Source organism: Macrobrachium rosenbergii, chromosome 2 (genome assembly GCF_040412425.1).
Source record: "Macrobrachium rosenbergii isolate ZJJX-2024 chromosome 2, ASM4041242v1, whole genome shotgun sequence".
In the NCBI taxonomy this organism is placed as follows: domain Eukaryota; kingdom Metazoa; phylum Arthropoda; class Malacostraca; order Decapoda; family Palaemonidae; genus Macrobrachium; species Macrobrachium rosenbergii.
The window spans coordinates 46,519,366-46,541,433 of NC_089742.1; the positions used below are offsets into that span (position 1 = coordinate 46,519,366).

The following is a 22,068-nucleotide window of genomic DNA, read 5'->3' on the forward strand; positions in this document are numbered from 1 at the left end:
TTATGGTAGTTTCATCTTTGCTTCAATTCTTTTTGTTCACCATAAACCTGTCAATGAAAGGAACATTCTCCTGCGATGCTTACTCCTGGACCCTCAGCCATCCTTTGAACAACAACCTCATGTCTGGTTTGTTGGGTCGTGTACTAAAGCACTGATTTCATCCTCAAAGAATAGGTTCACTGGAACCATACACTCCCTGAATACCCTGGAGCACATCCAAGCTGATTGCTTCTGGCATCAGCTCTCCCTCAGGATATGTGACTCAGAACATTAACATGCCTTTGGTTATGTCAGGTCAATAGGTTGATCATGCGTTCAAACATCAGAACGGCTCTCTTGGGACTGGTATTTTTAGTCACAGTTCCTAGCTTCCACATGCCCTGCTGACACCAGTCCTTTCTTTGGTCACAATGCAGAATCCATGGATCTAGCTTCTGGTCACTGGTAAGTCTGTTACCTTAGCTCTGGCATGGCCATGTTTTGAAATTTTCTTCAGGTCTCCTGGCTGTGACTAACTGGTAGGAATTTCTCAGGAGTCGTTAACTCACTGCTGACAGAAGGAACTAAGTTGCCAGGAGCTGGTGCTGTCGCTCACCTGAGCTACTACTTTGCACATTTGCATGATAATCTACGTACTTGTGAATGTCTCCATAAGGAAGCAGAATGCAGCATCATAAGACCTCTCCAAACTTGAGTCCTCCTCAGACATCAGAGATGCTAGGGCCTTGGTTTTGATGGGCCCATTCTTTTTTCCAAAAGCTTTAGTCAAGGCTCTTTCTATCTTTCTTCATTAAATTGTCAGTTAAAATCCCTTATGGATTGAATAAACAGATTGTAAACCAGTAGGGCTCCAAAGGGAAATAAGTCTCCAGAGAGAGTCAGTCTATAGGAAAAGGTAATAAATAAATGTGAAGGAATAGAAAATAAAACTGATACACCTGAATTCAGGAGATATCAGTAGAAAACAGGAGTGAATTTGCTCCTCACTCAAACATTTGGAGGTCAGAAGATTCCACAGCTGCACTAGGCAAACTATTCCACATTTTAGTTTAGCCAAAATAAAACTTTTTAGAAACCAAGTGGTATCAAACCTGATACTAGAAAATGAGTGTTTGCAGCAGCAACCTACTTAGTGTTGTTAGCAAAATTAGCTAGGCGAGGTAACGAAGAGTGCAGAGGCTGCTTGTTGTTGCCAGAGTTTATGTCAGCGACAACCAGGCAGGAATTTTCAACCTCAATAGCACAGCCTCCTCTTCTTTGCCAGGCAATTATCAACTCCCGGCAGAAGCCAAGAATCACGATTGTCCTTCCTCCACAGATCCAAGCGAAAGAAATCATAAAACTCTGTCAAGGAGTGTGTGGTTGCAGCTCTTGGTAAGAATTGCTAGAGTGGCAAAACATCTTGGGACTTCACGAGAGCAGTGGACACGCTCACAGATGCATGAATAATAACTTCAGCAGTGTTTTGAGACCCAGGGATTAGCTCATGCATGCATAGTACTACTGGCTGACTGCCATTTTCATGGTGCATAATAGGCGTAGTCATATTAAAGGTTGGTACATTTAAACAAGACAGTAATTATGAAAATTAATAAAATTGATGTTTTAATCATTAGAATCCTGGATGCAACCATGGAAAGTGAAAAGCTTTGGGGTGAATATACTGTAGAGTTGTTAAATAAGAAAATACTTGGAGTTGACTAGTTAATAAATTTTTGTCCTGAAAATAGGATTTGTAGACTTCTGTAGAGCTTTTTCCATGTAGCCATTGTACAGTCAACATTGAGGTTCCCCACTGTGTTAGACTTTGCATTCTAATACTGACATCATCCTCAAGATAATTTACTGTAAGTATTCGTTTTGAAATGTTTTTTTAAGAAGTTACTGAAATACATGACTACATCTAATATAGGCTGTATGTGTCAGTAGTATTGTTTCCTATATTCCAGACAAAACCGGATACATCTTCATTGCCTCTTCCTACTTTAGGAGACTATTTAAAAGGGAAATGCCTCTTCATATATGGTAATATGTCTTCAGATATGAAACATCTGCTGGGGAGGTATATTGTTGCATTTGATGGGTGAGTGAAATTGAAATTATATTACTTTGTCCTAACCCTAGCTTTTAATTTTCTCTCTCTCTCACACAGGCATACACACATACAGGTTAAAAACCAGGTTTTGGAAAGTCACATGATATAAGAGTATTTGTGGTAAACGCATGAATTTTCATTCTAAATGGGAATATAAACGGCATTGCGTTTCATCAATCTTAATACCCTTTGATAATGCTCTGCTCTCCACAAAGAAAGTTTTGGTTTTTATAGCTTTTCAGTTTTAGAAATTTTGGATAAAGGATTGTAAACCCATAGCATATAACTGTTTTGTTCTTTGCAGAGTGTTGGAGGATTATATGACGGAAAAAGTCAACTTTGTCATCACTGAAGATGAATGGGACGATAATTTTGACAATGTGAGTATCTAATATTTTATATGTTCCGATCATGCCCTTGTCATGTGCTTTCAATCTTCTTGTATATTGATTTTGAAACATTTTGATTTCACATTCAGATTCCTTATACTTACAGTGATAAATTCACTGAAATAAAATTATATTCTTCATAGTTCCTTTGCATGTTGTTCCAGGCCCTCGCCGACAATCCATCTCTGCAGTTTGTCAAACCAGCATGGATATGGCGCTGTAGTGACAAACAGAAGCTGGTGCCTTTTCAACCCTTTATGGTGGTACCCAAAGATTGATTTTGTGTGAAATGTCTTGCAACTTCATCAGTCTTCAGCCAAAGAGAAATCATCCCATCCAATTTTGGTTTATAACGTCTCCATATTTTCCTCTGTTTCCATATTCACTGCCACATGGAGAGGTACACTAATTGAAAAATAACATTTCATTATCATTTCTCTACTAAAACTGTGGTCTTGTTAAACTACATGAATTATTTAGTTGACGTCTTTAAAAGCAAGGCAGACTATTTACGTCACAGATTATTTTCCAGAAACCACAGCGGATTAGATGGATTAGTATCTCAGGTTTCAATCGGTTCGTGCAAGGGTTGCTCCTATGACATTTTTATTTATTATTACATAGTTCAGTCAGAACTGAATAGATTATTGAATTCATAGTTCATCCATAACTGAATGGATTTTTGAACCTGTTTATTTCTGTTTATGACGTAGAGTTATATAGGACTCATTGTTTTCAGTGACATGAAAATATTTTCTTATCATTTGTATGAAATTATTGTCATCTTCCTGACTCCTGTAAATGGTACAACAGTTCCCTTGAAAAGTGCTCAAGGAAAATTATCACCTCAAATGCTACAGTTTGCATTCTACAGTATTTCAATGCAAAATATTATATAGAAGATTATTACCAAGTAGTGAGACATTTAAATTAAAGCACTAGATTGTAATCTAAGAATGGTAGATATTCTTAGGAAGAGCAAGGATACATCAGAGTAAAAGTGACATTACCAAAGTGCCTCTATTACATGCCGCCGAGATATTTCTGTACGAAATATCTTTAAAAAGCAAGAGTGGATGACCAAACCTGAGGTGTGCTTGAAATTGGAATTTTTTTTCTATTTTTGAAGCAGGTTGTGTTGAGGGGATACATGGTTTAGTATTTATGAAGTGCATCAAATGCATCTGCAAGTTCAGTACAAAGTCATCAGTTGTGTGTTAGTACCTGAAAAGATGTATAGCTCAGCAGCGTGGTTTGACTATGCTTTTAGTTTTTGATCTTTATCGTTGATAAACATTTAAATCAGATCTTGATTTTATTATGAAGACTCTCTCATTAGTGTGACTTATGGGTAGCTCTTGAATAATCAGAAAATGAAGAATAGCACTGTTCTAAGGCATTGCCAATAACGAATCAGGAATTGAGTTTTGGAAAAAAATCCTTAAACTATGTCAAAATCTCATACATTTTCAGTTTACCCATCACTTAATTGTTAATTTCATGGTTTGGTTAAATTGTTTATCAATAATAATACAGATTTTGATAAATGGGTAGTGGTGTAGTTCAGCTATCTATTTCTTTCTCATAAAACTTACGTAGAAAATAAGTAGAAAACTGCAGCCATTTGTAGTGAAAGTCAACTAGAGAAAATACAATCGGTAGTATGTATACAGTATACAGAATTAAGAAGGTATGGGGTAAAGAATACTGTAAGTAGAATAAACGGACTATGTATGTATAGTTAAGGAAGAAAGAAAAGACACTGTATAGTATACTTGTATCATATGTGAATGTGGCAGCACATAGGATAAATAGCACAAAATATAATGGGCCTTGGAGCATTTGAGAGCAATGACAAGTTTAGCAGGTCACTCATATATACCTCATTAAAGAATATCAGCATTATTTAAATTACTGTCTGCCAGAATGATAAATGTATCAACTTTGAATCCAAATTTTACGAAGCAGTTAGATGAATTAATGTACTTAATATCAAGATCTGAGGCTTTCTGTTGCTAAATGCTGCATGATAAAATAGATACACACCCTAATATTATGTCACTGACAGATTTATTCACAATGCAGATGCAAAACACTTTTTGATATAAAGGAAATTGTGATTGTGTTTTAAGAGACAAATACAAGTGTGATGATCCTTTTAGTGTTTTAATATTATAGAGCAATTGGTTTGTTGACCTACTGCAGTACTCTTCTGATTAACACTTCAAGGTAAAGTTGTGCTTGGTACTGTATAAGTTTGATTTACAAACCCACTATTTGCATTTGCCAAATCTGTGGTCTTGAAGCCTAGAGCCTCTATTCTGCAACAACAATTTAGGGAATCATATACTGGCTTTTAGCCAAAAATGCAGATGGCTGCCTTCAGATCTTGGGTTCCAGGTAGGTAAGAACCCTGTTTCCCATGTGCCTACCTTGCTGATCGCTGATTTTAACTTTCTCTTTTTGTAATTTTATGTATTTCTTTTCTGCAGCTATAATTTCTCTTCTACTGAGGACTGAAGATTTGCATCAAATTTCAGTGATTTTAATATTAGTGATTATCAAAAATTTTACCCATTTCAGTGTCCTCCATTATCAGCGATTAAGGTTCACCACTAAATGTTCCTTAGCTGCCTTGTTCTTCCTTGTTGGTTGGCAGTTAACTGGGTTAATTTTGTAAGTATTTTTGTGTTTATATTAAACACTTAGTCACATTTCAGATCTCCAAAACCCTTCTATGAATAGTAGGAACTGTTTTGCAATTTGATTTTTGTATACTCAAATGCATACACCTTGTATGCTAAAGCTTAACTGATTAATAGATGACTGCATTATAATTTTACATCATCATCAAGTGTGTTCTCTCTGCCTCTAAGGAGCAGTGAAAATTACTCTTATAATAGCAAATAAGATCTTTCTAGTACATAGACACTGATAAGACATGGCAATGGCTGAGAATAGTGAGAATATAAAAGGCTGAGTGGATATGATTTGATTGGAAATGGGAATATGAGGAGACAAGTTATATATTGTGTGATGCCTGGCACAAGTCCCAACGGTTTCCTTAATTTCAGAAAGCCTGTGCTCACTTGTCAAGCTGATGGAAACTTATGAAGTGTTTACTTCTGGAATTTTCATTTTCTATTTTTTAGTTGCTGTAAAACTTGGGTAATGGAGGACTACTGTATTTTTGTGTCATTGTGTTATTTTTGGCCATAGTAAGAATGTTGTCATGACTTGGCCGATGAAATAGTGGTCACCACCATCACTGTCATTTTCATTGCAGCTGCCTTATATATACAAATTTTGATGTTGATATTTGGCATGTTTTAGACCATGTTTCTAGATTTGTCCTTACTTTTTTGTTCTATAACACTAAGTTTTTCAGTAAATAGCTACATGTATCGGCAGTTATCTTGTTAATATTCATCTTGCACTAAATCAACTATTACAGTAGTTGTATTTACTTCATACGTGTTAAATTTGTTTCACATGATTTATCAACAATTTAAAACTTTTCATTTTGTTTGTAACCTCTTTATTTTGATTATTCCTTGTGTTTACTAGTTGATTATTCCTTGTGTTTACTAGTTCTCTTGTTCGTCCCCCGTGTTAATGAGTCATGATTGTTGAGTGCCTGTTAACATTTGTAAAGTATTTTTTGGTTTATGGTTATAAATCTACCTCATATATTTTTACATTTAATTCTTATCTCAACTTTTTATTTTCTATCTGGAAAAGCATGAATACAGTAACTCTTACAAAAAAAGTTTATTAATTATTTTTTGTTTAATAGCCATTGTTTCTTTTCACAGTAACTTTTCCTTTCCATTCTTAACCGAGTTAGTGTTATGCTTCTTATAAGGCTTTTTTCCAGGGAAACAGTCTTAAAGTGGAGCTGATGATGGAATCCATGAATGCAGAAGAGCAGGAACCTCAAGCCACTTCTGGGGTTTAACACTTTAGTCCTGAAGGACTGTGCAGAGGCTTACTAGGATGGCTTATTAGTCCCGATTGCTGCCTTCTGAGAATCAGAGGTCTTCCTAACTTGAGCCAGCACTTGTCTTAGCAAGTTGAAGGAAAAGGGCCTCTCAGCAACCCACCTCCTACACTAGCAGCTGACCAAGAAGTTTTGAAGATCCCCCATTCTGACCCTCATGGGAAAGGTGGAGGACTGGTCCCTATTTTGGTCCATACATAAGACTACTGTGCATGAGCACATGGACACCTCTACTTTGGTGAAATTTACACACACCTGTTAGAATTGCTGTGTGGACTAAGCCCGCAAAGTAGTTGTAGGGCTAGCTGTCACAGACATGAACTACAGTACATTGTAGTCATCAGTCTGCTTACTCTGCACTGAGCAAATGAAGACAGGTTGCTAGTCCACCTGAAACGAGCTCCTCATTATTCCATGCCTGACATGAAACTTAAAGAAACTATCATATCTGCCCCCACATAGAAATGCCAATATAACATGAGATACCACAAGTGCCTCTCAGTCCTGCACTCAAACAAGGAATTGTTCTAAGTTGCCTATTGCAAGAAATGCAAGAACGTTCGATCAACACAATCGGATCTACACCCCATCACTAAAGCAAATTAAAGACATCATCTCACTGCTATGCCAGGTTCTGGAAGGAGTGCCACAGAGAGAGTCCAACCCTGCGATGTTGTGTATGAGGCAAGAGGGGACAAATTAATCCATTAAATCCTTGCCTATTGTACCATAAAACAGTTCATGCACGTTAGACTACACGGCAGTCCCCTTGCTGTTATTGTGGTGCCAAGACCTATGACTATCCTTGAAGGCATTACTGATTGCAATTTCATGTACAGCACGATCTCCTGCTACTTACAGTCAGAACAATTTCAGTTTGTACTGCATTATGCAAGATGAAAAAAGCCCTCCATCCTGATATATTGCTTACCGTAACTTTCCTGTTGCAAAACAAAGAATTTAACCACTATTTTTCTTGGATAGAGGATATCTGTGCACGCTTGTACATCCACAAAATGTAGCCATGAAGGGACTATGCCTGATAGACCAAGTGCAGGTAGAGTTTTGAGTTATGAATTTCAAGTTCTAGAGCTTTATTGGTACTTTGTGGCAAAGATTCAAACTTAAGGCAGCCGTGACCATTCCATAACACCCTTTAGCAGAGGATCTAGGGTGACGATTCCAAGATTTTTCTACAGCCCAAGAAACATTCCTAAGGTCTAGGCCTCCTAGTGACTCAGGCTGATCTTTATTAGATCTTCCAGCGACATGACAGATGCCAACGCAGGTTCTCTGTTGAGAATACTACTCCGAATGCAGGTACCTGGAGGTGCCAGTTTAGCTCAACTCAATCCAGCTCCTACATGATGGATACATATTCCTTAGGATGGGTAGAACAAATCACCGACAGGTAGGAGTATACTGTATTTGGTCTATTCACATTAATTGCAGTCTTTGCTGCTTTACTGTCAGCCTCATTTGCTGTGATGCCTACATGTGCAGGGATCTAACAGTTTTGTATGACTTACTATACACTCAGTATGGGTTTGCTGGAGTTACAAGAGCCTTGGTTCCTGACCCATCCCAGTCCTGACAGATTTGATCCTTCAGATTTTAATAGCCACTGTATGGCATTCAGCAGCTTAGTCGTCCCACCAAAAATTCATTCAGTGTTCTCTCGATAAGGAGGTTGCAAGAGGTAAGTAAAAGTGCATGACAAGATACATAAAACTTTATAACATAGGCAACAAATGTACACACATTCCTCAGCCAAATTACTCAATGTTACGACTCATCAGCACTCCTAGAATCATCGATCAATCAATTTGCATGAACTAGGTACATATAAAAATGCTTCATTACAAAGACTACATTACCTTAAAACTCACGGTAGTATGATTTATATTTTCACACAATCACAAGATCAGCAACTTGGTACACCAAATGTCCATAACTTGGGAATGTTTTCCATGCAGGCTTCCCTTTTTCTCTTGCAAACTGGAAGTTACTACTATTAGGTAGTAACCAGACAGCTGTGTTAAAATCACTTAACATTCAGGACTGGCCCAATGAGTGCAAACTGCAGGATATCATAAGATAGTACAGTATACAGGTAAGGCAACATTTAATTATCAAAACATTCAGTCCTCAGAGAGGTGACATTTTGTTCCCAATGTCATACATTACTGGTAAGTGAATGGCAGGGAGTTTAAGCAGTAAACCTGCACAGAAAGAAAAATTTGGCTCATCTGGAAAACAGAGCAATTAGGGCTAAAATGACGCTAAGGAATTCAGTTAAATTGAAAAAAAAAAAAAAAGTTTACAAACAGCTTCTTGAATGAAGGAATTTGCATATTTTTTTAATAAACTTCATTCTATACAGCAACTAAAATGCTAATGCATGGAAAAATATAAAATAATTATTAAAAATTACAAGTTGTCAATCTACATTTAAGAGCTAAGAAGTTTATTCTAAATGCCTCTTAAAAATTCACCAATGAGAAAAACTAATTACAAATGTATATCATCTTTAGCCAACTCACTACCGTAGGTTAAAGCTTGATCACTACCAAGAGTTTATGGGTTTAGACACAGGAAACTGAGACTGCTACAAATACTTACAAATTATTCAAGTTCAAAGAAACAGCAACAAAAGGACAGTAGTAGGATGGCTGAAGCTTATAGTTAACAGAGTTGCCAATGCCTCATTACATCATTTTTTGAAATATATTCCTCCCTTACGACAATCTCAATAACTTAACTGCTATCGTAATTTGGTAACATGTTCCATAGCAATGTTTTGAAATGCAACATAAATGTTTTCAATCTACTTTCATGTGAAAATTAAATTTATATATAAAATTCCCAAGAAAGATAAACAAATGGTAAAATTTGCCCTCCTGCTCTCTTCAAGTCAACCCCAAAAGTTACTCTCAATTTTCCTATGCATGTACTGCATGATATTTACTCAACTAAACACGGAACTACGCTGTAGCCAAATAATACAACTGTGTTCATTTAAGCAGTGCAACTATAAAAATTAACATTGCACTGCAATAGTCATGTGCCGCTTACATCTGCTCAGGCAATACCCAACTGCATCTGTGGTCCCTTAAATTAATAAAGCCCCGAAATCTAGATTCGAGAACAGGATGCAGCAAATACACCATGCAACATGCCTATCTCACATTCTGTGTACAAAACAAGTGCACATAATAGTACAGTTCTTATACATCTTGGTAGTCATAACAATACACTTCATTTAATAACATTTACCATTGTTTGGAAGTGGAAAAAAAAGGCTATTCAATAGCACAATGGTGAAAAATCTGTGTACAATTGCTCACAAGCAAACTGATCAACAATCGTGGTGTATAGCAATCATGAAAACAATGTACATGTTCAATTCCTGTGCATGCATGTAGAGTAAAAGTATATTTTTACAACTAAGTGTGTAATTCATACAGTACATGATAATACATGTATACCATTATATGCAAGTCATTTACGATGTACAGTACTGCCAAATGCTAATTTTTTCTTACTGCAAGAAGAACAGCACTGTACTAATGTACAGATGCATGTTCAGACAGCTAAACAATTAAACAAATTCTGTTTTAAAAAGTACCCTACAGTAATGCATTGTAAAATAACATCACAGAGTAAATACTTGGTTTTCTCTCTCTCTCTCACTATCACAAGTAGCTGTTTTTATTGCCCTAAAGTACTGGCCTATAATTTATTTTTAACCTCTACCCCATGAGTTGGACAAAAGGGTGAAGGGGGTGTGGGGAGTATTCCATACCCTTGTCAATGGTGCAGAGTGAATTATGAATTTTTCTTGAAACGACAAAAACACCAATTTGGTTCTATTCTAAATCTGTCTATTATAACGGTATTATTATTATAGTTCTTTCCTCTGTTATTATACAGTGAGTCTGATGCATAGGTTCTGAGGGGCCCGCTACAAGATTCATACCTGTATACACTGTAGTACTACATACACTGTACATCCGTCATCATTTGGTTAACACATGCACACTGTACTGTAGTATCCCACATAGCTTTGCTTAATACATTTCACAGGAAGTAGCTGGTGGTTAAGCGACGCATGGCTGTGTATCCCAACCAGCATAAATGGCAATTTAAACAAGCCACTAAACTGCAAATACATTGGGAATTAATTTAAAATCTGCAGCATCACCAATATGCCTGTCAAAGCAACATTAAAGTTCATATACAAAATCATGCCCAACCTAACATTAAAAATATTACAACTCTCCCTTATTTACTGATCTAGCAAAATTTTTACAGCATATGAGTTTCATGGCACTAACAAAATGACCAAAGATATAGTACACAAAAAGAAAATTCTTGAGATGGATGAAAAGAGCCATAAATCTCATGATGGGAGGCATATTAAAAAAAAAAATCATTTGTGACAAATTTCTTTCATTAAACCTATTCTCATTTGCTAAATATTGTAAGTTGCTAAATATTGTGAGTTACTGTTTTGTGTTTCAAACCTCACAACCTTTGCTATATATATAAAGTAAGGTTTGTTATGGCTGTGTAAAAAATAATCACAAACTTTTAAGAAGCCCAAAACTCTACTCCATATTTGCATCCTATCATAAGTTAGGATCAGTAAACATGTTGAGTTTCCTACTTTTGCACAGAAAAATGATTTCCATATGGAAAAAGTACCAGATTGGTAACTTCAGAGAGACACCACCTTGCCAACACAGAAATTTCAACTCGTCTGACCAGCAAAGGTAAAATTATATATATTTATATATATGCCCAATCATTTAATACATTCTGTAAATCAATATTATATACACACTATTATGCAGTAGAAAACTATTTACTTCATTAAAAAAAGCAAATACGTGAAACCATCAATTTAGTAATATGTACATAAATATTTCCTCCTTGAACAGGGTTTCAAGGTGTCCTCCTTTTCACAGGTTTCCCTATTTTAAAAAAATCACTAACACAAGCTAGTGTTTTTTCAGACATTGGAGGTCACTAAAGTCGCTGGCCTTTTAAGAATACTTTACTGAATTAAAAAAAATATATATTCAACCCTTACAAGCAGTATTGCCTGTCAATAAAAAAAAAAATATACAGTGCTGAGTTATGGTACTGCAAAGTTTTAGGTCATTTAGTAAAACCCCTAAACATTACCAAATTGCTCTTGTATACAATAAAAGAAAAAAATTTGCTAAGGAAAATGCCAGATATTCACAACTAAAAAAATTACTCTTTTCCCAAACACTCAATAACAGCTCTAAACTATTGGTGTAAAAAAACTAGTAACTAATAATTGGCCAAAACACACTTTCCTAAACTTATAATTGTAGTAACATAAATATTCACTTCAATTTCTTTATGGAAAAATAAGTCCCCTCTTTACGAAATGTAGAGGAGAGTCAAAATATCTCAAGTTGTTTCAAATGTTAAGAAAAAGCTTGAAGCATCCTATCTCTAGAGATCTTAACAAAAGAATGGGTATATTTCGGTGTAGTTTTACAGAAAAGACACTTGTGAGGCTTGCTTACATTTCACGTCAGAATTGTGCCAAGACAATGTTTGTCGTTGAAGTCTTAGCTCCTGAAGTTTCTCAACAGAAAGACACCACAATATGGTTTCTGTTGAATAACTACCATGTATACGCTGAAGGCTCAATCCTCGATGGCCCTTCCCAAACTTAGTTTCTTAAGGCTGCCAATCTTCGAGTGAGCTGATCTTCCTGATCGCGGGTACGTTCCCCAGTTGTTGTGAGACTTCCTGCTGGAACGCTTTGTGCATCATTAAGTTTGTCCATGACTTCCAGACCAGCTTCATCAGCCACTTGTTGAATGAGAGCATCCACATCTTCCTTGGGTGTGGAAAGTGTGGTTGCAGCACCCATGCTATCTTCCAATACCTGTTGGAATAGATTACGTTAAAGAATACAATACCGTATACAATTTAGGCCGAAGGCCAAGCACAGGGACCTGTGAGGTCATTCAGCGCTGAAAGGAAAAGTGAGAGTAAAAGGTTACAAAGATGTAACAGGAAGAAAACCTCACAGTTGCACTATGAAACAATTGTTATAAGAGTGGAAAGTAAAATGGAAGAAAGAATGTGAATGGAGCTACAGTAAAAGGAATGAAATGGGTTGCGGTTAGGGTCTGAAAGGATGCTGCAAAAAACCTTCATTAATGCATACAGTGCACCGTGCTTGAGGTGCACTGACAGCAGTACCCGCCTACAGGTTAGATTATGTTAAAAATTCATGCCTACAATGTACAGGTGATTGTCAAATTAAAAGGCATTTTTAGTTACATAAAAACTGACATACATAAATGCTTCATCCTAACATATGAAACTAAAGTCATCAGTGCTACTATTATTCTTGTTATCATTTTAACTCTTTTTTTTAAAATGACCCATTCAAATAAACCTGAAAATCCACTGCCAATTAACAACTACAATACACTACTTACCGACGTTCTCACATCCAAGTCCTCAAACTGAGACTCAAACTTGTCCATAACAGCTGATATTTTCTGCAGGTCCATGGAATTGAGAGCTTGGTCTAATGCTTTCACTACAGATCCCATATTTTTAGTTATACCTTTCATAGCCATAGCTGACTGAATCCTGTTTATAGACAAGCATAAATATTAAGAAAAGCACCAAGGGATGGAAAATACTAACACTCTTCTACATATCTCATTACAGAAGACAAAAAGAATCCTAGGGGAGTAATCCAGCTCTTTTACAGTTGAATTTCCCCTAGGGAATCTATTGCAAGTCTAGCAATGTAAATTATATGTTCAAGTAACTTTAAACAAACAACAACTGGTCAATGAACAACTACCTAGACTCTACTGCATCCACTTTTGACGCCATACGAAGATAGGACAAGGACTCGTTCTTTTTCCTGATGGCATTTTCGGCATATATTCTTGCTCCTTCGACATTGCCTTGCTGCAAGGCCTTCTTCACTTTTCCCTCTTGAACCTGGAGAAGAGTATTTGAGAATAAGAAAAACATTCAAAAGCTGATAAATATAAAAATCAAATGCAGGTAAATATAAACATCTACTGTAGAAACAGCTTTAGTTGTAAGAATCTGTATTTTTCTGAAGATCTATTTGATTGTCCACTGGGGTCAACATACAAAAAAAAATTTCAGTGATGCAGCTGAATTATTTTCCAATTTCTTCTGTTCAATTGTTAACTCCTAGTGCCTATTCTTTGACACCCAATCATATGGATAAGTAAACAAAAACTCATTATCTATTATATTAATTTCCTTGGCGGCCTTTCTGCCTCCACTTGTGTGTACGGAGGCTTCTGGAAATTTCGGGGGCTTCTGGGAATTCAGGAGGCTTGTGGGAATTCAGGAGGCTTGTGGGAATTCAGGAGGCTTGTGGGAATTCAGGAGGCTTCTGGGAATTCAGGAGGCTTGTGGGAATTCAGGAGGCTTGTGGGAATTCTGGAGGCTTCTGGAATTCCTAAGGCTTCAAGACAATCTCCAGGCTCTTTGAAGCCTTTCGTCTCCAATTTCTTCTCCATAAAACTCTGTTCTTTCGTATTGTGCAAGAATGGGGGAAACCCACATTCTTGAAGATTAATTCAAAAGGCTTCTGGTCCTACCTGGAGATGAAAGGCTTTGAAGATTTTTTCAGGGGAAGCCCACGTTCTTGAAGGGAAGTGGATCCGACAGGAATCTGTTCAGGAGCTGAAGTCTGCTTCTCAGGATTCTCCTTAAAACGCTCTTCTTTAGTATTTTGCAAGAACAGGGGAAGGCTTCTGGGAATTCCAAAGGCTTCTGGAATCCGTTCAAGAGCTGACGACAGCTTCACAGGATCCTGGATTCTTTAAGAATTTAAGATGATATTATAAGCCAATGGGCATTTCTCCAGGAATGCTCCAGGAGCTAAAGACTGCTTCAAAGGATCCTGGAGTCGTGATCACGTCTTTACGAATACGTTTTACTCCAATGGGCATGTTCTTGAAGGGAAGCGGATCTGACAGGAATCTGTTCAGGAGCTGAAGACATCTTCACAGGATCCTAGACTCTAAGAATTTAAGAAGACATTATAATCCAATGGGCGTTACTCCAGAAATGCTTCAGGAGCTGAAGACTGCTTCAAAGGATCCTGGAGTTGTGAAGACGTCTTCAAGAATATGCTTCAATCCAATGAGTGTTTCTCCAGGAGGTGGAAGAATTCTAGGCAGAATGTTTCCAAAGACAGATTCTGGATTTCTCCAGAGACATGCAACCCTAACTAGTATGAAATTTTCAACATTAAGAAGAAACTAGCAAATGCAAGCGATATCGAACATCTGCTAGTTTATACTAAACCTCACCATAAAGCTTTTCCCTACAACCTGCCTGTTTTCTGAGCATACCATAACTAGGATGTTTTGCTACAACAATCGTTTACTTATCAAAAATCCAAAAACAAAAAGCTTCCACATTCATCAGCATCAACATACAAAGTTACAAGTGAGTCTTTTTATATAAAAAATCCAATTGCATCTCTTTTGGCTGGGGAGTCTAGAGGTCCATGCCAGTCCTCTTGTTCCCTTCAACACATAACTACAGAAACAGGCAGCTAGACAAGGCCCTATGCTGGCACAAGGGCAACATTCTATACCATCCAGCACCTGGCAAAACTCTGATGAAAATTTCAGTATAAATTTGGAACAAAATGCTGTATTTTCACTTAATTTTAGGTAATAAGGCTAAATTATAAAAAAAAAGGTAAACACATGGGTAATAAATATGTAAGACGCACTGTCTTCATACCATAAAATCTTATCTTCTTCTTCTTTGCTTAATGTGCTTTTTCCCATTTTTCATATGGGGTAAACATGATGCCTTCTATTGAAGGACTTTGATTTTGCGTTGGGGTAGGCCGTAGCCTCGATCAGCTGCCCTGCCTGAAATCGCTTAGACCCTGGTAGCATGTGTTTATGTATCGTGCCAAATCCCCAGCTCCCTTTCCCCTAGCAGCGCGGAGACGTGAGCGGTTTAGGCCGACAGTTCGAGACGTGTAAGGTGTCTGTTATGTTTTTAGAAGATGTTGGAGTGGCTTTGTGTGTGTGTGTGTGTATTAGTCTGTAACACCCATTTGCTTTCAGCAAACCTATCCGTCGATTACATACATAATCCCGGGGTGTCTACTGTACATGGATAGCAGTGTCCACCCTCTGACCGGCCGGCTGAGGATCTGAACCCGCGACACAGACTTCTTACGAAGTCCCAGTCCGCTGCTCTACCAACCGAGCCATCGAGGCTCCATACCATAAAATCTTACACTGTACGGTATTGCCTATTCAAATAAAATAAGAGGTAATAAAATTTACTCAAGTCAATTGGGTACTTAAGAAAGGAAGACCCCTACTGTGTTTTGTCTTACGATGCCATTCATATGGCATACTTATGAATGTGTGTTGTGAGGTTACATTTCAAAAGGTTCGTGTCCAGCAGCATAACTCTAGTGTTGTATCTGTTGCAATTCAGTCTTAGATGATACTTATCCTCATTATGACTTGTATAGAAAGATGATAGAAATTCCTCTTTTTGTGTTTGTTGGCAATTTCGATGCTCAACCATTGGGAATGGTTGGAAAGGGCTGCTTCTACTAATTGCCACTACTACTATCAGCTTTTGATTTTACTTCTGGTTTAATTTTTGTATAAAAGACAAAGCCTGGTTCACTGACAACTGAAAGCATGGGCTTATAATCTTTAGAAAAGGAATACAGCTGATCTGAAATTGAATAATAATAAGCTCGAGTTCAGCATGATTACTATTTGACTGTAAAAGAAACCCTTCCTGGTACAACTCAGGGTAGCTGCTTGGCTTGTATTATTAATATTACTACTGATATACATAAACCCATTAAATACATTACTGTACACTTAATGTCATATAGCAAAGGTCATAATATTAATATAAAGCTCCATCCTGTCATCAAAAAGTATACAAAATGTATAAAAAACCTACCTTCTGATCTTTCTCTGCTTTCTTTGAAAGTCTTTCCATCTGCTTTCCACAAAATTTCAGCTGAAACATGCAATCTGGAAAAAATGTAGTATATATTAATACACATTACAAATAGAGTATATATAAAATACAGTATATATAACAGAATATTGTTTTAAACAATGGCTACCAACAAAAACATTTTCTGATACCCAGAAGAGTTCTCCAAGATAGATGAACAAACAGTCCTATTTATAACACAGCTGTTTGATTAAGCTCTTAACCTCCACCATTAAAGGAATTCACGGAACTGAAGACTATATACACCTAACACTTAGTGACAATAAGGCAACCAGGAAAAGTGTTAGGGAAAGTAACCTAAGACAAACCTTCCCTTTAGTATTTTGCTACTTCATAAACATTAAAATCACTGAACTAAAACTTACACACTGATTAGCTGTTGTGGCTGGGGATATTACTGTTCAGTGAATACTTGGTAGCACAAAAGTTTCTAAAATTCATTATACAGTACTGCTCTTCTTAGTACAGATGTTGAATTTCATCCCATTTCTATAATGTCTAGATACATTTTGCCAACATACAGTATACGTAAAAAGTATATCGTATATAAAAAAATATTGTCAAATGCTCAGTAATCAACTTTATTGCGACCCATACTTGTATGCTAAAGCTAAACATTACAAAATGAAAGGTTAATATAAAAAGCTTAAAATATTAAAAACTATAGAGAACTGAAATAGTTCTGTTGAGCAGCACTTTACCCTTATCAAAAATACAGTAATGAGAAACTATACATATTAATCTTAGATTTTAAATACCTTTGTGTTAAATTAACAAGAATCCATATCCTGTCAACATAACAAATTGTATCAGCCAGCAAGTAGTCCCTAAATTTTCATAAGTCTGCAACACTAAACTTTTTTCCACATTAACTTACAGAAACTTTATAAATTTTAAATCAAACACAGTACTGAACTGAAAAATAAATAGTTCAAGTTAAGTTGGGGGGGGACTAGCATATTCTCAGTAGTATGCACCTATAATAATGGTTAGATATGCATAAAAAAATGGTACAATTGAAGACTACTACCATGGCCTGGTTCCTGCCAGTCACCAAATGGAATATATACTGCCTTCTGTTATGTTCAAGTTGTTTACTCTTTTACTTGTGTTTAAATTAATCCCAAGGGGAAGGTACTAAACACAGTTTTCAATTTTACCAAAAACATGACCAACTGGAAAAATAACTACAGTACATGGTTCATGTATTTGGCTAGGAACAAAGTACAGGCCATGTATTGTAATATCTTCTGTAAAGAGATACAAGTAGCTGAAATTGAGTGCTCCTCCTCTGATCGCAAACCTGACCTCTCCTTTGAGAGTTTGGGGCAGTTAGGCTGTAATATTTTCGGCTGTGAACCTGTTAGGCCGTCACAACTATAGGCCATATGAAGAGTAGGCCAGAAGACATGGTAGAAGCTCCTTGTGATGCCGTGTTTAGTACTAGCCCCTCGGGGATCAAAGTATTATATACACCCATTTCAGCTGTTTGCCAGTTTGGATGTTATGGCCTAAATGACTTACAGCCAAAATGACCAGGACTCTCCTTTGATCCCAGAGTCCAATCTGTGCTTTATCCTACTCCTACAGCCTATCCATCAATTTCAGCCTAGGAGGACTTGCATGGGATACAGTGTTTTGGAATGTTTACAGCAATTAATCTGGTTGATACCATCAGTAGTTTGCTGTCCATTCAGGCTAATTCTCCATCTTTAGTAAGAGCAGTTAGGTTAAATTGTAAGGTAAAACTGAAGACTACAACCACACCCCTCTGGTTCAATAACTAAGTTTACATGCAAAATGGGCGCTATGTTTAGTACCAGCCCCTTGGGGAAGAACGTAAAAATAAGCAAAAGACGACAGATATGATTAAAAAGACATAAAACATAAAATTATAAATATCTGCGGGAATAATGACGGTGTAAACAAAATCCTACTACCAACAACACAAACACTGGGCATAATAGTCTAGGCTAGGCTAGGCTAGCCTAGGCTTCACAAACCTCACCTTCCTAACCTGAAATAGGATGACATGCCCTGACCTGGCAAGGAGGAGGGGAAGGGTTCATCCCACCAAGACCACTGCAAGTAAAACTTAACATCAAGCATATGGAATGGCCTAGGCTACCCCTTAGTGGTAGTATATAACTAACCCTGTCTCCCTATTTTAAATCCTACATTAGGTCTATAAAATAACAGGCCTAGGCCTGCTACAACTCAATCTTTCTATGGCCTAGACCACAACGGGACTGCGTTAGACGTCAAAAAGAACCACAAGATTAGTAGGCTATGACAATTTTCATGGATTTCACGAATTAAGCGATGCAGACTAACCTTAAATTTACAGTATTTCTATGTATTGGCTCCGCGAGGACTTTATGAAATGGTTCCGTGAATACGAAAGTCATCGGGGAGCCATATGTTCAAGAAGGGATTGGCTAAGGAAACCTATGGAACCATACTAACCTAACCTAGTAGGCCATGTTATTTAGTTGGGGGGCTCTGCCCCCAGATGCCCCCAGTAAAGGAAATTCCACTTTTTACCAAAAGCTCACCTATAGGATAACGCTGCGCATGCTCGATAGCATTCCAGGATGGCCAGCATACAATAACATCAGTTCTGAGGTTAATTACAGGTTAATTACAGTCGACCGACAAAAATAACGGTAAATTCTTGATAAGCAACAAAATAAGGTAGAAAAATACCCAAAATACTATAGGAAACGTCAACTTCCAAGGTAAGAGCCTACCCCATGCGAAGCTGTTATATAGTTCTACCCACTAGCGGATCGGGGGGGGGGAGGGGACTTGGGCATGTGGCCCGCCCAACGAAAAATGACAAAATTATAATATTGAAGATTTGGATATAAATGAAATATAAAAATGGGAAAAAATAAAAATCTATTATAGAAATATATATAGAAATATATATAGATATATTTACATATATATATATGATATAATGTATGTATATGAAAATTGGTGCTTACTTCCCTTTGAAATTCTTCTGGATCGGCTAATGGTTCTACCCCCTAAACCTAAAAAAAAAAAAAAAAACACGTTCAGGCTTTATTAAAATTCATATCTCGAGGAACTAAACAGCATAGCCTGAACAGGCTAAGCCTGGACCTAACCCTTGACAAATTCCTACACACGCTAAACCACCAAGCCTGTAATGGGGTTATACCTAAACCCCACAATAACAAATAAGTTTCTCGCAAAACAAACATACAAATATGTCCCTAAATATACTAATATAAATTAATATACTAACCTTGCATTTTCTTGTCGGAATTTCCGCCGAACCAAGACATCTTGACAGAATAAAGACAGAAAAGTTGCACCAAAGTTACGTCAACGACGACAGTAATCTTCGCCTCCGTGACTCAGTCTCATTAGAACTCTTCTTCTTCTTTCTTCTTTCTCCTCCTCCTCCTTCTCCAAGGCCACAACAAAACACATTAATGTAAGGGAATGAAACTCCGTTGTTTCGGGTTTAAATGGAGGGTTTGGTATGTTCTTAAAACGGTTTCCATATTCCTGAGAAGGTTTAGAAAAAGGAATGCCGGGTTATGTGCCGTCCATTCGTGCGTCTATGACATAAGGTCGCTTGGAGGCAGAGCGGGATTTTCAATGGGATTTTCTTATCGGGCGAAGGTGATGTTATTATTCATATGTCAGCTTTGAATAAAATTAAAGTTCATATTGTTTTTTTGGGTTAATTGCTTGTATCTGTATCTGTTTTGCGTGGCTATAAAATCGCTTGAAAGCAAAGCGTGATTTGCAATGGGATTTCTTTATCAGCAAAGGTTGCGATCGTTAGTAAGATAACATATATTTCTTATTTTTTTTCTTAAATTATTCTTACTCATTATTCATTTTTGTACTGCTATATAATATATAATTCTTTCATTTATTTTGCATTAGATCATACATTTGTTTCCAGTCTTCCCGGCAGCCTCAATGTATGCGAAGTTGAAAGGCTTTTTTTATTCTTCCTCTCGTCTGGGTGGTAGCGGGTGCGGCCATTATATATAAATTTTTATATATATATATATATATATATATATATATATATATATATATATATATATATATACAGAAAGAGAGAGAGAGAGAGAGAGAGAGAGAGAGAGAGAGAGAGAGAGAGAGAGAGAGTCTTTGGGTTAACTCACCGTCTGATACACTGTGATGATTCTCGGTAGCTGATTACTGTATATCAGGCTATATATTTTTGTCATCCTTTTAAAAATGACAAATTACATTAGCAACCCTTTAATAACATAGTTGCCTAGCTTGATCAGTGAAGTTCCAAGACCCGATTTTTAATAAATCGCTTGCATACAAGCAGATCTAAAAGAAATGTGGATTTTGAGGCTGGAATTTCACCTTTGGTCCCTGTCTAAATTTAAGATTTTGACAGACTGCAGTCGTGCTGTCTTTACGAAATGTGCAAAAATCGTTTTTGCTTACAATGTTATACTCGTATACATTATCGCTCATTGTGTACTCTGCACAAAAATTAATTTCAAGGCAATCGTGTCAAAATCAAAATAATACATAAAAATTGACTGTCTATAATGGATATGAAACTAAACAAGTAAAAAATGCGCCAAAGTTTCTTCGGCGCAATCGAGTTTTCTGTATAGCGTATAATCAAGGCCACCGCAAATAGATCTAAGTTTCGGTGGTCTCGGTATAATGCTGTATGAGCCGCGGCCCATGAAACTTTAACCACGGGCCGGTGGTGGCCTATCCTATATCGTTGCCAGAAGTACGATTATGGCTAACTTTAACCTTAGATAAAAATAAAAACTACTGAGGCAAGAGGGCTGCAATTTGGTATGTCTGATGATTGGAGGGTGGATGATCAACATACCAATTTGCAGCCCTCTAGCCTCAGTAGTTTTTAAGATCTGAGGGCGGACAGAAAAATGAAATTTTAAAAACTCAGTGAAAAATATGTCTACACAGATATATATATATATATATATATATATATATATATATATATATATATATATATATATATATATATATATATATATATTACTAAAGGACCTCATTCAAACTGGATGGTATCTAATGGAGTTTTTATTCAAAAACTCCATTAGATACCATCAGTTTGAATGAGGTCCTTTAGTAATTCTACTAATGCACAGAACAATTGTGTATGTGATAAAGTTAATATATATATATATATATATATATATATATATATATATATATAATTCGATGTTTATCCGAAATAGAAATAACCTGTAAACGAAAAAGGTTGGTCTCCTTGCATAACCACAGATAACAGCGGCCGATCTGCAAGACGTAGGCCAATGTTTACATACACCTAATATATTCTAAATTTTTTGTGAATATTATCCATTCACGAGACTGCTATTCCTAAAAGTTTAAATAATTTAAAATAAAATGTAACCAGGGGTTTTCTATCCCTTATTTGATGATGGTGAAATAAAAAAAAAGCTCACTTGAAATTACCAGTCCTTAAGCCAGTA

General features: G+C 36.7%; 3 protein-coding genes across 4 annotated transcripts in view; 2 read left to right on the forward strand and 1 right to left on the reverse strand.

The window, feature by feature from the left end:
- Window positions 1-4,641, forward strand: part of LOC136846111 (DNA repair protein XRCC1-like) — a 30,732-nt gene extending 26,091 nt beyond the window's left edge. For both annotated transcript variants that reach the window (XM_067116863.1, XM_067116855.1), the window contains exons 11-13: window positions 1,950-2,083; window positions 2,400-2,475; window positions 2,649-4,641. In XM_067116863.1, coding sequence (XP_066972964.1) covers window positions 1,950-2,083; window positions 2,400-2,475; window positions 2,649-2,762 — 324 coding nt within the window. In that variant the 3' untranslated portion in view covers window positions 2,763-4,641. The remainder of the gene's footprint in view (window positions 1-1,949; window positions 2,084-2,399; window positions 2,476-2,648) is intronic.
- The window catches only part of DCTN2-p50 (dynactin subunit 2), a 177,123-nt gene that overhangs the window by 92,659 nt on the left and 62,396 nt on the right, over window positions 1-22,068 (forward strand). The window lies entirely within an intron of this gene.
- LOC136846170 (charged multivesicular body protein 1a-like) lies at window positions 8,202-20,155 on the reverse strand. Its single transcript, XM_067116983.1, has 5 exons — window positions 19,833-20,155; window positions 16,499-16,572; window positions 13,356-13,498; window positions 12,979-13,135; window positions 8,202-12,416 (listed from the first exon to the last, which is right to left on the reverse strand). The coding sequence occupies exons 1-5, from the start codon at window positions 19,870-19,872 to the stop codon at window positions 12,198-12,200; spliced, it is 633 nt and encodes a 210-aa protein (XP_066973084.1). The 5' UTR covers window positions 19,873-20,155; the 3' UTR covers window positions 8,202-12,197.